Genomic DNA, 16,143 nt, shown 5'->3' on the forward strand with positions numbered 1-16,143 from the left:
ACCTGTATACCGGAAGATTGCTCATTATCTTTAGAGAACGATAGCAGGATGTCTGAAGTTTCAATCGTTTCAGAGAGTGGCGATTGTATTAATTCTGACAAGGACTTTTCATTTCCTTCGATATCACTTTTTTCACACACAGGAGAGAGATCCTCAAGTGGAGAATCCTCCAGGCTTTCTGGTCCATGATCTTGAGAAGCATGCACCCGTTCGTTTGAGGGCTCTCCTGCTGAAATTTCTTCTGAAAATCTATCAATGGACACTTGACTGAAATTGAAGAAGTTCTTCCTACTTACAACAAGTGGCTGCTGCTCTAAACATTTAGATAGAAATGTCGGTGATGGTGAGAGACAGGTGTCCACGTGGTCTAAAGGATCACAATGAGTTTGGTTTTCTTCTTGATATGTAGATGACAGCTTGGATGGCGAATGGCAAAATGGGATGGGGGGGGGGGGGGGGGAGACAGCAAAAAGACAACAAGACAGAATAAGACGAGGGAAGATGATGTAAGTGGAAATAGACACATTATCAGTGGGGGGCGCTGTAGAGTCCCAACACAGCATATGTAGCAAAACCTAAGCTTAGTACAGTTAAAGCCATGACCAGGGGGCACCACAAGATCCCCCTTCGAAAGTGAAGTCAAGGGCTCACAGTTTTGATGTTAGCTGTATTTTCATCATATTAGTGTATTTTTTGCCGTTTTATTTAAAATGTTCATATTGTTTATTTTGTGAAGGACAGAGTTTAAATATTTGTATCTTTAGTATTATATAAACTCAACAGCCACTTTATTAGGTACAATTGCTTGTTAACACAAATAGCTAATCAGCCAATCACACGTCCGCAACTCACTGCATTTAGGCATGTAGAGGTGGTCAAGACAACTTGCTGAAGTGCAGGCCGAGCATCAGAATGGGGATTTAAGGAACTTTGAACATGGCGTGGTTGTTGATGCCAGACAGGCTGGTCTGAGTATTTCAGAAACTGCTGATCTACTGGGATTTTCACGCACAACCATCTCTAGGGTTTACAGAGAACGGTCCGAAAAAGAGGAAATATCCAGTGAGCGGTCAGTTGTGTGGACGAAAATGCCTTGTTGATGTGAGAGGTCAGTGGAGAATGGGCAGACTGGTTCCAGATGATAGAAAGGCAACAGTAGCTCAAATAACCAACCAAAATCTCTGAGGAACGTTTCCAACACCTTGTTGAAAGTGTGACATGAAGAATTAAGACAGTTCTGAAGGCGAAAGGGGGTCCAACCTTTTACTAGTGTGCCTAATAAAGTGGCCGGTGAGTGTATATTTAGTCTATACGGTAATAAGTAACAAACTGTAAATTGAGTGCCTTGCTATCATTTTGCTGCTTTAGCACTGAGAATTTCCCTGGTTGTTGGACTAAACGATTATCTTATCTCTTAAATTGGATTAAAGCAGCAAACGATCCATAATTGGCCAAGTAATCATCAATGTATTAATATAATCAAATGAGAGTATTATTTGTTTCAGCTCTGTGATCATCACTCCACTGAAGAATTTATACAGTCTTTCAGAAAATAGTATGAAATGAATGTGTAGAATTTTTCTATCCCTATTCTGCATTGAGCTTAGTCATGGTAAAAGACCCCTTGCCTTCAAAAATGTGTTTTTAAAAGGGATCATCTCTTCTTGGATGATCCCTGAAGCCTCATTAGTGCCATGTGAAGCTTGTAGGACAGAATCTGAGAACTTAAAGAAACATGCCTTTCTGTGCAGCAGGTAAAAAACCCAACACAGTAATCTCAGTAGCTCTGCTTTGCTTACTTGTTCGTCGTGTTCAGATTTCCCAGCACACTCAATTCTGACCTCTTGAGCTGCCCATGCATTAGTAAAACTGTCCCTGTAAAACAACAAAGACCACCAGCATGTTAGTGTCAGTTTACCATTCTTAACTGTAACTGTGATTCTGGCCTTATTAACATCTATTAGTAATTAATGAATATGTTTGTGTATCTATGTTTGTGTGTCCGTATTGTGATTTCTCACTGAGTGATGTCCAGTTCCTCCAGCATGTCTCCATGGATGCTCTCCGAGTGCGGGTGTCCCATCGTCTCTGCCCAGGATGGGATGTCCAGCAGAGAGGCCACTGAGAGATCCTCCTCTGAGACGGCGGGAGGGTGTCTCTGAGAGGAGACGTCCACTCTCCTGACCAGTCGAGGACTGTCCACGTCCTCCTGCACCGACGACAGCGCTGCACAAACCATACAACATGTAGAGAAGAACTTCGTCAGGAAATAAACAGTGTCTGTGTATGATTTCTACACTCTGCAGTAGTTTTTATTTATATACAATAATGTTTATAACATTTACAGTCATGACTATTTTTTTTACAAAAATTAGCTGCCATGATTACTACCTGTTGTAGACTTGAAGGTACTTAATGTTCTTTTAAATGTTGTAAACAAAACAAACACTATTTTTTAATGTTGGATTCACTAGTTCTAGTATTGTGTAATCAACAAACGGTGATTAAAGAATAATTAACAAATACATTCAAATTACATGAGATTCTTTATAGATAATAATATTATAAGAACCTACATTTTGGATGTTTCATTTCTTTGAGCTAAATTCTGTTTTAGTCAATTGTAATAATTATAATTTTATATGTTTATCTGCAAATAAATTTGGGTTTATAATGTTAAAAAACAGTGAATGATTGAGTGTACAATGACTGTTTTATGCATAAATTAAAAAAAGGTTAATTAAATGCGTCCCAGCTCTAGGGTAATGACTCTGTATGAAAGCGTTCTTCACCTTCACTGTGATCCAGGGTTCTCTCGATTTCGGCATACGTTCTGGAGGTCTGTTCCTGGACAGACTTGTTCATCTGCGTCTCGATGAGATGGACGATGTCCATGCGGTTTATTTTAGTCAGTCTCTTTATCAGGCAGTCCTCTGTGGAAACCACAGCAATAAAGGTCAGAAACAAGTGTCCACAGATTGTTCTAAAGGTCACAATCTAGCTTATTCTTTGATTCTTAAATTCACTGCCCTTTGTTATTCCTAGTAACTCTAAATTCTAAACTCTACTGTTACAAGAATCTCCAAAACAGTAACTTTACAGAAGAAGGGAATCAACATTCAGAATTTTAACATATTTTAGTGTTTCTGCTAATAAAGAAGGCAAAGCTGAGGTTCAAGTTTTTTTGTGCTTAATAAAGGGCTGTAGTTGGCCACAGCCACGCTGTACATAAAGAGAATTTTGTCTGTCACTACGTCTCACTTCCTCTGCCATCAGTGTTAGACTGGATCAACACTGTTAGTATACACAGCCACAGCTAGCACCACCCTCACAATAAGAGTCCTTACAGAAAAACCCATCGAATAAACACTACAGAACAATATTTTTCAATAAATACAGAACATGCACACATTTTTGACCATATAAAATACATTAACGCCAATGAAATTCAATTCCAGGTCATGCTGTCTTTTCATAATCAAATAAAAACTTAGAAAAAGTGCTTTTAAAAAGTATTTTTAAGTTTTAAAAAACATTTCGATCTGACTTGATATTTAAAAAGCTTTTGAAATGATAGCAATTATACACAATAATGACCAATTATTCCCAAAACTGCTTCCATACCAATACCATGGTCCTTTTTAGAATCATATTTATGCAATGATGGTTCCAGAAAAAGCCACTTAGGTGGAATTTAATGTGGATTCCCACCAGGGGGTGCCACAAGATCACCCCCAAGTTGAAGCCTGGACATTGAGTTTTGACGCTGTGTTTTTGTCATGTCAGAGGGAAGGAGCCACCTTCCAAAAAAAAAAAAACCTATATGTTATTTCTACTAGAAATGACTTCAAAACCATGCTCAATTTGGACAGATGCTAGCAAAGTGGTAGCTCATAACTACAAAAATTATTTCACAACCTCCACGTTTTATTTAACTTCCCACATGAACTCCATGAATGTGCCAAAGTCAAGTCAACAGGTCCCTCCTTGGGGTAAAATTCCTGATTGATTTACACTAGAAAGCAGCATATCAGTGAAGTCAGACAGTGAAGGACTGACCAGTGGCATGTTTTCCCTCTCGTTCGGCCCAGCGCTGTAGAAGAGCATTGCTCTGCTCCTGCAGTGAGTTCGGGTTTTCAGAACGAACCTGCTGAACTTCATCTTCACTGAACTCCAGCTCCTTTGCCAACTCTGTCAACAACAGCATGGATAAGGCTGGACAATGTTCATGGTTTTATTGACTTACAAATAAATCATCCTGTTAGAACCCTAACCCTAGCACTTCATTACTTTAGCAAGAACAATGAAAACAACAACTAGCCCACTGATGCTCTGCTCCTTACTTTTAACATATATTTCATTAAATATCTATTAAACTTACCTAAATTTTCCATAATTCTAAACCTGATTCTAATCCTAACCCCAAACTTAACCTCAACCTCAAACAAAAATATAAACCTAAACCCTGATCCTAACCCCAAACTCTGTTACACACCGCACTAAATTTATTCATGTGATTTATTGAAATGACAGTAAAATAATGTGTGTGTACAATTGATGGCATCTTGCACACCAAACACAATTTGTCAAATGGCAAAAATATAACATTATTTTATGTGCTCTCTCTTTAATGTTCACAAACTTCTGCCAGCAGCATAAACTCATTGGCCAATCATGGTCACCTCTGCTGTTGGCATGGCGACAACCAAGATGACACTCCAGTTGTGTTCTTGCAAATAGAACTTTTTCACAAACACTAACAGGACCATAATCTCCAACAGCAGCTCAAACTGAGCAACAAACATCAAGTTAAATGTGGGAGAAGTCAGAGTTTTAGCTTCTGAATCAAGTGATGAAGCTCTTCATGCTACTTTCACTTTTCCAAAATGGACACTTGTCCAGCATCATCGTCTTTCTGTTCTGCTGGGGGCAAATAATCAGATCTTCTTTGCAGTTAAAGACATTCAGCCTGATTGTTATGTGTTTCATCTTGTGTGGATCTGCATCTCTAAAATCAGCTCAAACTGATTGTTAGAGTTTTGCGCTGTGTCTGATGTGTATAGTTTTGATGTGGCAAAATCACATCTGAATATTTTGCATTTTCATGTCCTTTTTGATGGTCTAAACCCTCTTGAAAGTCGACTTTGTTAATAATTTAAACATCTGTAGATAATCTATGGAGGGCAATGCAAATAAAGTTGGACAGAAACTATACATACAATTTTAATATAAAGCAATATTCATGTTGAATTAGACACTAACAATTTCCAAAAGTGCAGTAAGGCATTTCTTGAGGTTTGATACAGTTTTCAATCCTGAGGTCAATATTTGATTTGATTTTGAAGATTTTCTGGATTAAAATGTTCTTCATTCTACAAAACTCTAATTCTATTCTAAGTGGATAAATAAAAGATAAACAAAAGTTCTCCATCAGTGTTTCTCTACCAAAATACATACCCCAAATTCACAATATGTAGAATTACAAAAAAAATAACACTTATTTGGGTGTGGGTGTGTCTATTTAAGTCCCTCCTACTTTACTTTGATAGGCAGTCTAGTTCTGATCATTAACAGTGTTTTTCATTCAATACGGTAAAAGAGAGATGCTCTGTAGAGAGTGATGGGCGAATCAGTGATATAACTTTACAATTGCATGCAGTGTTTGAATACGCTGTACTAAAATCGGTACAGCTGTATTAAACAGGGCCCCACTCACCTGTCCAGCTGAAACCAAGAAGGTCAGCAATAATGGCCAATGTCTCTTCCTTCCGATCAGCATCATCATGCCAGTCCACTGTGAACATGAGTGATGTAAGGTATGCTCCATTAACAGTTGTGGGACCAGAAATTAGAAATCATGTGGCGCATCACTCATCACATACAACAAACTAACAATCTAAAACTTATTTTAACACCTGTGAAATTAATACAGGTAAAAAATAAATTAGAATAAGCAAGTGAAATAATATGTTACGAAATCTGACTTTCGATGAATGTTCATTCAAAATAATGACAGAAATCAATCCATGCTGAAGTGATGCAGTAAAATGAAACAAAATCAACCAACTGGAAAAGAAGATGATGCTCTATTTAAGTGTCCTTATTAGAGAAAGCAAGAAAAACAGACAGTCAATCTTGAGATTTCAATAAACACATGGACATGGACAACATAAAAAGAAAGACAAACAGATACCATGACACAAACACTGGCATACAGCACACAGATAACACTGCACAAAATGGAAAAAACAGATAACAACACAAGACCGTACGAAACATCACAAGACAGGACAAGACAACACGTTCAGAAACAAAAAGTGACTTTTTTGGCCTTGCATGGAACTAAAGAGTCTCTAAGGGTAGGGAACAAGGGGCCACAAGTCATGTACCTTTACTTTGATCTGGACTACTGCTGTCTGAGATTCGCTGGATCTGGGTCTCCACACAATCCTCCCAGTTGGGTCTTGTCTCAAACACTTCCTCAGCCACAGAGGAGGGTCTAACTGCTGGCAATGGCCTGCTATCCCCTTCTGAGTCAAGACAGTCTACAACATGTTCCTTCTCATCTGTGGGCTCTAGCTTGCCTCTACCTTCAGGTTTCTGAAGGTCAATGTCAGAGGGCTTAGTGGTCTCACTTGGCTGGGGTGCACCAGACAGTGTCTGTTCAACAGGCACGGGTAGTTTAGATGCTGGAAGCTTTGGTTTAGGTGAGGAACAGTCTATGCTAGCTGTGACCCACTCTGAGAGGCCCATGTCTGCCTCGGATTTTGGCCTTTGGCTCTGCTCAGTTGAGCTGCCCTTTCCTAACATTTGGTCAAAGCTTGCTGCTTTCACTGGTATCTTTGATTTGGGTTTCCTGCCCTCAGTTTCTGCAACAAACTCTTTGGGTGAGGCTGGAGACTGCAGTGTCTTATCAGTATCAGGAGGCTCAGTGACACTAGGGAGCATGATGGTTTCCTGTGTAGGAGTGGGAATTTCAATAACTGAATGCTGTTCCTCCTCTGTAGATGAGTCAGAAGACTCCAGATCCTGCTCTGAATAAACTGATCGGGTAACTGTTGAGGTGGCAGTATCAATATTTGCTATGGATGAATCTACAGAGTCCAGATCCTTATCTCTGGAATGCTCTGAGTCAACCTGATTTAAATAATGATCTGAATCATTGGGCTCATGAATATCTCCATCTGAAACCTTGCTGGGACTACTAGATGTTATAGAATATTCTTCAGAGCATTTGTCATCCTGTGAAGCTGCTCTGGTTGAATCTAACAGAGTTTCAATTGAGGAGTCATGAGTGCAAAATGTTGTTCCACTTTCCTCTACTTGTTCGGTAGGAGCCTCCTCAGCAGGATCCTCTCTTAGGGGGAAAAAGACAAATGCATCTTGTTCTTCCTCCATACTCCTTTTGCTCATATCAATAGCACCTCCTCTTGTCATTTCAAAAAGCTTTCCTTCCTGAAATAGGAAAGGGTTTGGTGTTCCATCTTCTGCAGGAGTCCGACCAGGAGTTGTTTCTGGTGTTGTCCCAGGAGACTGACTGTCTGCAACCAGAGCAAAGACTTTCCTCTCTTCAGCTTCAATCCGTGACTCAAAGCTTTCGTCATCCTCCAGCTCAACACTCCAAGGAACTAAATCTCCCTGAACAGATTTGTGGGATTCTTCTGCATTTTCCTCTTCAATATCACCAGAAAGAACAAAAGCCTGACCTTGAGGTTCTCCTGCATCAGTTATGGGACACACAGTGTCACTGAGAAACTGTGGCTTTTCTGGTATAGCTTCATCTGATGCACTTGAGGTTTTCTCATCCGTGACAGGACCCAGGATATCAGCATGACTATCAATTTTGTAATCTGCTGAAGCTGCAGATAACTTATCATCCATAGAATCTGCAGTGACAGTCTGATCTACTGGTTTAGTAAGGCACTCAAAAGAAAATTCATCATGGCAGTCCTTTTTGTCAATGTGAATTTGCATAGGTGACTCCTTTAGTGGTGTTTCATCTTCTAAAACACCATGCTCTATGTACTCTGAGGCTTGACTATCAGATATGGCTTGTCCATTGATCTCTTGAGGTAGTTTTGTCAACTCTGGCCTATCATACTGCTCAGACTCCAGATATGAAGATAACACCTGATTAGATTCAAGTGAACCCTCCTGTTTCGTGTCTTTGGCTGTTTCATCTGCTTCATCTGCCCTGTCCTGTAAGGAAGAGGAGAAATCAAACTTCTCTTTTCTCATTTTGGCCTCCTTTTCGATTTCATCAAACACTCTGATTTTTGCAGCCATCTTGAACATCTCTTCCTCAGGAGTGAATTGCTTTTTTACTGTGCTGGCAAAATCTAAATCATCATCTGCTTCTTGCTGAGATGAATTTGTTGTTATGGGCACAGAAAAGCCATGTACATCTGCAATCTCAGAGCAGGATTTCTTTGGGAAGCTTATGTTATCTGACACTTCACTAAATGTACCATCAGTCACAAATTCTTCTACCTTTGCTGAACTTGTGGAATCAATCATCTCCTTTCTTACTGTGCCATCTTTTGTCATTTCATCAAGTATTTTGATATTTGCAGCCATGTTCAACATCTCTTCCTCAGCAGTGAACTGCTCTTCCACTAGACCGCTGCTTCCCAGAGCTTCCTCTTGGTCACCATCGAATGGAGCTGAACATGGCTTTAAGGGCATTGAAAGGCACTGAGTGTCTGGAGACTCAAAATGTTGGGAGGCTTCACCCTCTCTCTGAATAATCACTTTATCATTTTTTTCCATTTCTATATTTTCCATGAGGTCAGAAATCTTTGGAGAATCCGTGCTGCTTTCAAACAGCTTTTCAGCAGTTTGAGGCCCTGGTCTCTGCTCTGTGGGGCTGGTTTCTAAAGAGTCTGGGCATGGGAACTCCTTGATTGGGCTAGGCTCAATAGAGTCAGGAGACTTGTGAGAAGAGAAACCCTCTCTAACAGGAGTGGTCTCCAGTGAGTCACCCTGATAGACACTTCTAGGATCATTTATCATTACAGGCTGGACAGTGGCTAGGTGGTCAGGTCTAGTTGGTGGGATTTCACTATAAGACTGCATTTTCTCAAAGTCTTCAGATTCAGCTGTTTCACCCATAACTTTCAAAGCTTCATCAGTTCCCTTAATCTGTACATTTTTTTCAAACTCAGAAACCTCATGGCTGTAGTCCATATCTTCAACAAAACTGCCTCTTTTGGTGAACTCAAAAACCATTCCATGTTCTGTCTGTACTTGTTCTTGAACTTCTGTATGTGACAAATCTTTCATTACACCTGTTTGGATTTCTGCAGGTGACAACTCTTTCACTGTACCCTTATACCCATTCTGGTCTTCATCTTTGGTGTCTTGCAAGCGTAGTCTCTCAGGATCCATTTCTTTTGTTGCGTGCTTATACCCATACTGATCTTCTTCCTCTGCATCTTGTAAACGTATTCCCTTAAGATCTGTTAGATCTTGAACTTCTGTAGGTGAAAACTCTTCGATCACACCTGTTTGGATTTCTGTAGGTGACGACTCTTTCAGTGTACCCTCATACCCATGTTGGTCTTCTTCTGCTGTCTCTTGTAAATACATTCCCTTAATCTCTGTTTGGAACTGTTCTTGGACTCCTGTAGGTGACACTTCTTTCATTGTACCTGTTTGGATTTCTTCAGGTGACAATTCTTTCACAATGCCCATTTGGATTTCTATAGGTGACAGTTCTTTCACAATGCCCATTTGGATTTCTGTAGGTGACAATTCTTTCATCATACCCTTATATCTTTTCTGGTCTTCTTCTTCTGTGTCATGCAAATGTAGTCCCTTGGGATCCATTCTGGAACATTCTTTTTGGACTTGTGTGAGTGACAACTGTTTGGTTGCGCCCTTATACCCATAATGATCTTCTTCCCTTGCCTCTTGAAAATGTATTCCCTTAAGCTCTGTTAGAACTTGTTCTTGGACTTCTGTAGGTGAAAACTCTTCGATCACACCTGTTTGGATTTCTGTAGGTGATGATTCTTTCAGTGTACCCTCATACCCATGTTGGTCTTCTTCTGTTGTCTCTTGTAAATGCATTCCCTTAATCTCTGTTTGGAACTGTTCTTGGACTCCTGTAGGTGACAGCTCTTTCATTGTACCTGTTTGGATTTCTTCAGGTGGCAATTCTTTTATTGTACCTGTTTGAATTTCTTCAGGTGACAATTCTTTCACAATGCCCATTTGGATTTCTGTAGGTGACAGTTCTTTCACAATGCCCATTTGGATTTCTGTAGGTGACAATTCTTTCGTCATACCCTTATATCTTTTCTGGTCTTCTTCTTCTGTGTCATGCAAATGTAGTCCCTTGGGATCCATTCTGGAACATTCTTGGACTTGTGTGAGTGACAACTGTTTGGTTGCGCACTTATATCCATAATGATCTTCTTCCCTTGCCTCTTGAAAAGTTATTCCCTTAAGCTCTGTTAGAACTTGTTCTTGGACTTCTGTAGGTGAAAACTCTTCAATCACACCTGTTTGGATTCCTGTAGGTGATGATTCTTTCAGTGTACCCTCATACCCATGTTGGTCTTCTTCTGTTGTCTCTTGTAAATGCATTCCCTTAATCTCTGTTTGGAACTGTTCTTGGACTCCTGTAGGTGACAGCTCTTTCATTGTACCTGTTTGGATTTCTTCAGGTGGCAATTCTCTTATTGTACCTGTTTGGATTTCTGTTAGTGACAGCTTTTTCAATGCACCTGCTTGGATTTCTGCAGGTGACAACTCTTTCATCACACCCTCATACCTTGTCTGGTCTTCATCTTTGGTGTCTTGTAAACACAATTCCTCAGGGTCAATTTCAACACATTCTTGGATTTTAGGAGGCGACAACTCTTTTGCTGTGCCCTTATGGCCATACTGATCTTTCTCTGCATCTTGTAAATGTATTCCCTCAAGCTCTTTTAGGGCTTGTTCTTGGACCTCTGTGAGTGACAACTCTTTCAATGTGCCTTTTTGGATTTCTGTAGGTGATAATTCTTTTACTGTACTCTCATATTCATGTTGGTCTTCTTCCTCTGTCTCTTGTAAGTATATTGCCTTAAGCTCTGTTTCAACTTGTTCATGGACTTCTGTAGGTGACAACTCTTTCAATGTACCTGTTTGGATTTCTGCAGGTGATATATCTTTTATCATAGCTGTCTGGAATTCTGTAGGCGGCAACTTTTTTATTATACCCTCATACCCATGTTGGTCTTCTTTGTCTGTCTCTTGTAAATATGTTCCCCCAATATCTGTTGGGGCTTGTTTTTGGACATCTATAGGTGACAACTCTTTCACCATATCTGTTTGAAATTCTGTAGGTGACAACTCTTTCATCATACCCTTATACACATGCTGGTCTTTTTCCTCTGTATCTTGCAAACATGTTCCCCCAAGCTCTTTTTGGACTTGCTCTTTGACTTCTGTAAATGACAAATTTGTTATGATACATGTTTGAATTTCTGTAGGTGACAACATTTTCTTCATATCCTTATATCCATGCTGATCATCTTTTTCTGTCTCTTGTAAACACGTGTCTTCAAGCTCCATTTCGGCTTGTTCTTGGACTTCTGTAGGTGACAACTCTTTCACTGTATCCTCATACTGATGACCTTTCTCTGTCTCTTGTAGATGTATTCCCTTAATCTCTGGTTGGGCTTGTTTTTGGACTTCTGTAGCTGACAACTCTGTCATCATGCCTGTTTGGATTTCTGTGGGTGTCAACTCTTTCATTGTACCCTCATATTCATGTTCATCTTCTTGTTCTGTCACTTGTAAATATGTTCCCTGAAGCTTTTGACCTAAACATTTGACTTCCATGGATGATACATCTGGCACTGTATCTTTACCTTCTTTCTCAAAGTCTCTCTGTATGGATAATGTAGCCTCCTTAACAGCTAAAATTTGGTCTTTGGGACTTGCTTGGGGGCTTTGAAATTGTTCCTCATATGTTTCACTGTCCCCTAAGCTTGTACGAGGTGTCCTGCCAGGTGAATCTCCAACTTTATCATTGTCCTTCTCCAAACTTTCCCCAATTTCATCATGGATTGCACTAGGACTGAATGGTACGCTGTGTACCATAGCTTCAGCAAATCTGACCACAGAGTTTGGTTTATATGAATGGTACTCAAAAGTAGCACGGTCCAAGGATTTTCTATCTTGAATGATTCTAGATTCTCTGGAGAATCCGAGTTGGGCTGAGCCTGCAGCCTGCTTAAAGAGCTGATACTCTGGACTGTCTTCCAGTTCCTCCTTGATGACAGCACTGAAGTCTTCAGAGGGTCTCCGGTCTGGGCTAATCTGTGGCTCCTCAGAGATTCTTCGTTCATGCCTAATGGTCTGATAGGTCAACCTCTCAGGGCTACGCTCTCCCTCCTCATATAGGAGAATCCCTCCTATTGTTGATTCTTCAACTTTTTTAGACTCTTCTGAATCTTTACTGAGTTGATAATCTGAATTTTCTACTTGTTCATGTGGCCCTTGATATGATTCTCCAAATTGAATGACTATTTTTTCTGGAGTGTGCAGTCTCTTCAGTCTATAATCTTCCTGGTCACTGGGTGAAACATCTGAAGTTACTACTTGTACAACTGTTTGAATAATGTTTTGACTGGTACCACAATCTTCTGAGGTAATCACTGACTGTCCATGTACAATTTCATCACTAATCACTGTCTGTTGATACTGGCCAAGAACATCATGTGATGATTCTCCAGTCTTTTGCTTTGACTGCTGAGTTTCTAGGATTTGACTATACTGAGAGTCCTGAGATGCAGTTGCAGTAGAAGTAACAGCTAGATCAGTTATAGCTTTGTGTTCAAAAAGACCAGACTTGTTCTTTGACGGGTCCTGCCCGGTTTGAAATGCTTTCATCAGCTCTCTCACTGACATTGTCTCTTCTATTCTCTCAGTCTGGGATCGTGGAGATTTGGGTGATTTAGGAAGCACCGTGCATGAGTCATTCGTGATCCTGCTCTGGACAGTGGACATGTGTTTGGATTCCTGTCGAACCTGTTTCTTGAGGCTCTCTTCTTTTTCCTCTTCTTCCACTTTCTTTTGAAGTGCTTTGACTCTGTCCTTGATGGAGCCTATGGGAGTGTCCACGACTTTGGGGGACACAGGAGCTGGTCCAGGCACTACCTCAGGATCTCCAAGAACTGTGTCTCCATCCAGCGATTCTTCAGAACTCATTCTTTCAAGTTCATCTTCTGAGCTACCACTAGCAAATTCTCTCTCTTTAAGCTTCCTTCTTGCTGGCTTTTTGATTTTCGGAGGATGACGCCTCCGCTCTCGTGGTAGCACAACTTCCGTAAATGTTTCTTCAACAATCTCCCCTTCTTGAACATGATGAGCTCCCACAGGAATCTCCTGGAGATAGGTCTCTAAGTCAGTAGTAAGATGCGAAACCATTTCAGACGTATCCTTCCTGGGTGGGGAACTGGAGTCAGTGGCTCTTGTGATTCTGACCTCTGTGAGTAAAGGTTCCTGAACATGAACAATCTCCTTACTTTTTGTTTCCTCAAAACCTTGAAGTACCCAGTCTTCATCTCCAGACTTTGATTTTCTTACAGTTTCTTTACTATCTGTTTCACCAAATGCTCCAACGCGCAAAATCTCGCCTACCTTCTCCAGGTCCTCTTTAACTTTTTCCACTATATCAAAAGGCTCCTCAGCCTCTGCACTAGCAATGCCTGTTTCTAATTTTTCATCTCCATCTGCAACTAGTGATTGCTCTGACAGGTCAGTGGTCAGAATAGTGGACATTCTGATTAGGTCTTGCTTCATATCAGACACATCTGAGAGAAGGTCTGGACTTGCGAGCGTGGCTGGATCATGAGCCATTTGTGTGTGTAAGATGGAAAGTTCTGTAGATTCTGTTTCATCCTCATCTTCAATTTTGAGAGCAAAATGGATTTAAAGAACAAAAGGGAAATGAAGAGGACAAAAGACATTGGAAAACTGGTCAGGGCAGGAGCAATACAATAAATCTTCAGTTGAGAGGACTGACAGAAGTGTGGTGAAGCTGACAGATTAGAAAGTCACTAGATTGGAATGATGGGTTTGGGGAATTTAGGTTGGCATGGGAGCAGCTAAGCAAAGCGGAAGAAAGAGCTGGGACACAATGGGCAGGAAATAACTTGCTTAAACATGTTATATAAGAGTACCCATTCATACGCATGAAAGAGGGAAGAGTTGAGAGGTAGACTAACACAGAAAGCTGAATACAAAACAAAGATAAACAAATGGACAAAGCAATCTGGAACAGAGCAAAACAGAGCCACAGAGGCATCTCAAGATTGTTCTCGACATTAAGAACTCATGCCAACAGAAACAGACACTGAATACCAAATAATCCCATTATTTTTCCATCGAGCGCATAAAGCCAGAATACACTGACCAGACAAACACAAACACTGTCTAGAAAAAGTAAAGCCAAATCAAGGACAAGAACAAGAAGAGAACCTTCTAACAGCCAAACTCAGGTATAGTGCACCGACCAGACGTTTGTGTTTGTCCTGTCGGTGAACTCTGGTCTTGAAAAGCACTCTGGTCCGGTGAACTCTGGTCTTGAAAAGGCTCTGGCCTTGAATGCAAACTCTTTTAGGCAGACACTACACACGGTATGCTTTAAATCCACTGGTGCTATGGCATTTTCAGTCGTCAGTCTAGTGATAAAACAAGTATCTGAACACATGATTGGTCCAGTGAAAGCATAGTGACATTGATGAATGACAAACAGAACTAAAGCCACACAAAAGAATAACAAAAAAATAAAAGAGACGCAAAAACATAAAATAATAAATAGTCACAAAGTAGAAGGAACACACGCACACAGGTCTAACAAGCACACATATAACATGTGCAAGTCAAGTTATTTCCATGCAAAGCGAGATACCAGTGTCCATGCAGTTGTACATGAAACAAGCAGTGTTGGGGGTGATGTGGACTATTTGGATTTTCCTTTCTTGCAGAGGTAAAGTTATCAGTAGAGGCTGAGGATCTAAAATTTTCACCTAAAAGAAGAGCCCAAAGTGGCAATTTCAGTTTTCAGCCAAAAAAAAAAGCAAAAAATTAAAAATACGCTTAAAGAAGACAGTTCTTTAAGGCTTCTTTAGTGAAAAACATGGGCCTTATTCTGGAGTTTTGTCCCATGTTTGTTTTTATATGTGTTCTTGAGAAAGGTCTTAAGAAAAGGTCTACGTCAGGTTCATGACGTGTTCTTAAAGCGCAGAACTGTTCTCACCTTTGTGCTCATGAGTGTGTAGATTCTGTTCTTACGAACAAATCCCAAATGTGAAAACATTGGTGAATATCAGAGTCTTCGTGAAAACTGTGTAAGTGGGGTTTAAGAAGAAATTTCTTCTTAAAAACAGTTGGGGAATGAGGCCCATGGTTCTATATAGAACCATGAACACTCGATGAACCATTTGCATGCTTATAATATATATATATATATATATATATATATATATATATATATATATATATATATATATATATATATATATATATATATACGTAAAGTTCAGATTAAGTGACCCTTATGAGTCCCACAAAACCCACATACACAGCAGTGAACACACACTAGGGGGCAGTGAATGCAATTGCCCAGAGCGGTGGGCAGCCCTATCCACAGTGCCCGGTTAGCAGTTGGGGGTTCGGTGTCTTGCTCAAGGGCACCTCAGTCACGTTCTGTCAGCTCTGGGGATCAAACTGGTGACCTTCTGGTCACAAAGCTGGTTCCCTGACCTCCAGCCCATGACTGCCCCAAGTTTCTATTTTCAGTATCTATTAGTTGAGTGTCCTGGATTTTGACTTCGGTCGAGCACTTCTATTAGAAGTGAGGTTCATTTTAATCTAGAAAGTAATCAGTAAAGTAACACGGGAGTAATCAGCCCTCAGGGTTAGTTTTTTGAGTAAGTACCCCAACATTGCCAGTATGACATGTGACATGCAAATGAAATCAGTGATTTCATTTCAGGAAAACGCGCCCAGCCTGCACAGCCGAGGAAGGACGTGGAGATGGATTCCAACCTTGAGTTTAATATTAAAGTACAACATTCGCCATTCGTTTCTACTCAGATCATAGATGCTGTAAATACACGACATGAATCTTGATAAAACCATCAG

At 40.3% G+C, this 16,143-nt stretch overlaps 1 protein-coding gene across 8 annotated transcripts in view; it reads right to left on the reverse strand.

Annotated features, from left to right (window-relative positions):
* ank2a (ankyrin 2a, neuronal) overlaps positions 1–16,143 on the reverse strand; it is a 99,812-nt gene that overhangs the window by 12,482 nt on the left and 71,187 nt on the right. For 7 of the 8 annotated variants that reach the window (XM_037532926.1, XM_037532925.1, XM_037532921.1 and 4 more), the window contains 6 exons: positions 6,390–13,901; positions 5,717–5,794; positions 4,060–4,191; positions 2,793–2,933; positions 2,022–2,226; positions 1,800–1,875 (listed from right to left, as the gene is read on the reverse strand). In XM_037532926.1, the coding sequence (XP_037388823.1) occupies positions 1,800–1,875; positions 2,022–2,226; positions 2,793–2,933; positions 4,060–4,191; positions 5,717–5,794; positions 6,390–13,901 (8,144 nt within the window). The remainder of the gene's footprint in view (positions 1–1,799; positions 1,876–2,021; positions 2,227–2,792; positions 2,934–4,059; positions 4,192–5,716; positions 5,795–6,389; positions 13,902–16,143) is intronic. The other variant, XM_037532924.1, reaches the window with a different exon arrangement.

The sequence above is a fragment of the Pygocentrus nattereri genome, chromosome 22 (assembly GCF_015220715.1).
Source record: "Pygocentrus nattereri isolate fPygNat1 chromosome 22, fPygNat1.pri, whole genome shotgun sequence".
NCBI classification, from domain to species: domain Eukaryota; kingdom Metazoa; phylum Chordata; class Actinopteri; order Characiformes; family Serrasalmidae; genus Pygocentrus; species Pygocentrus nattereri.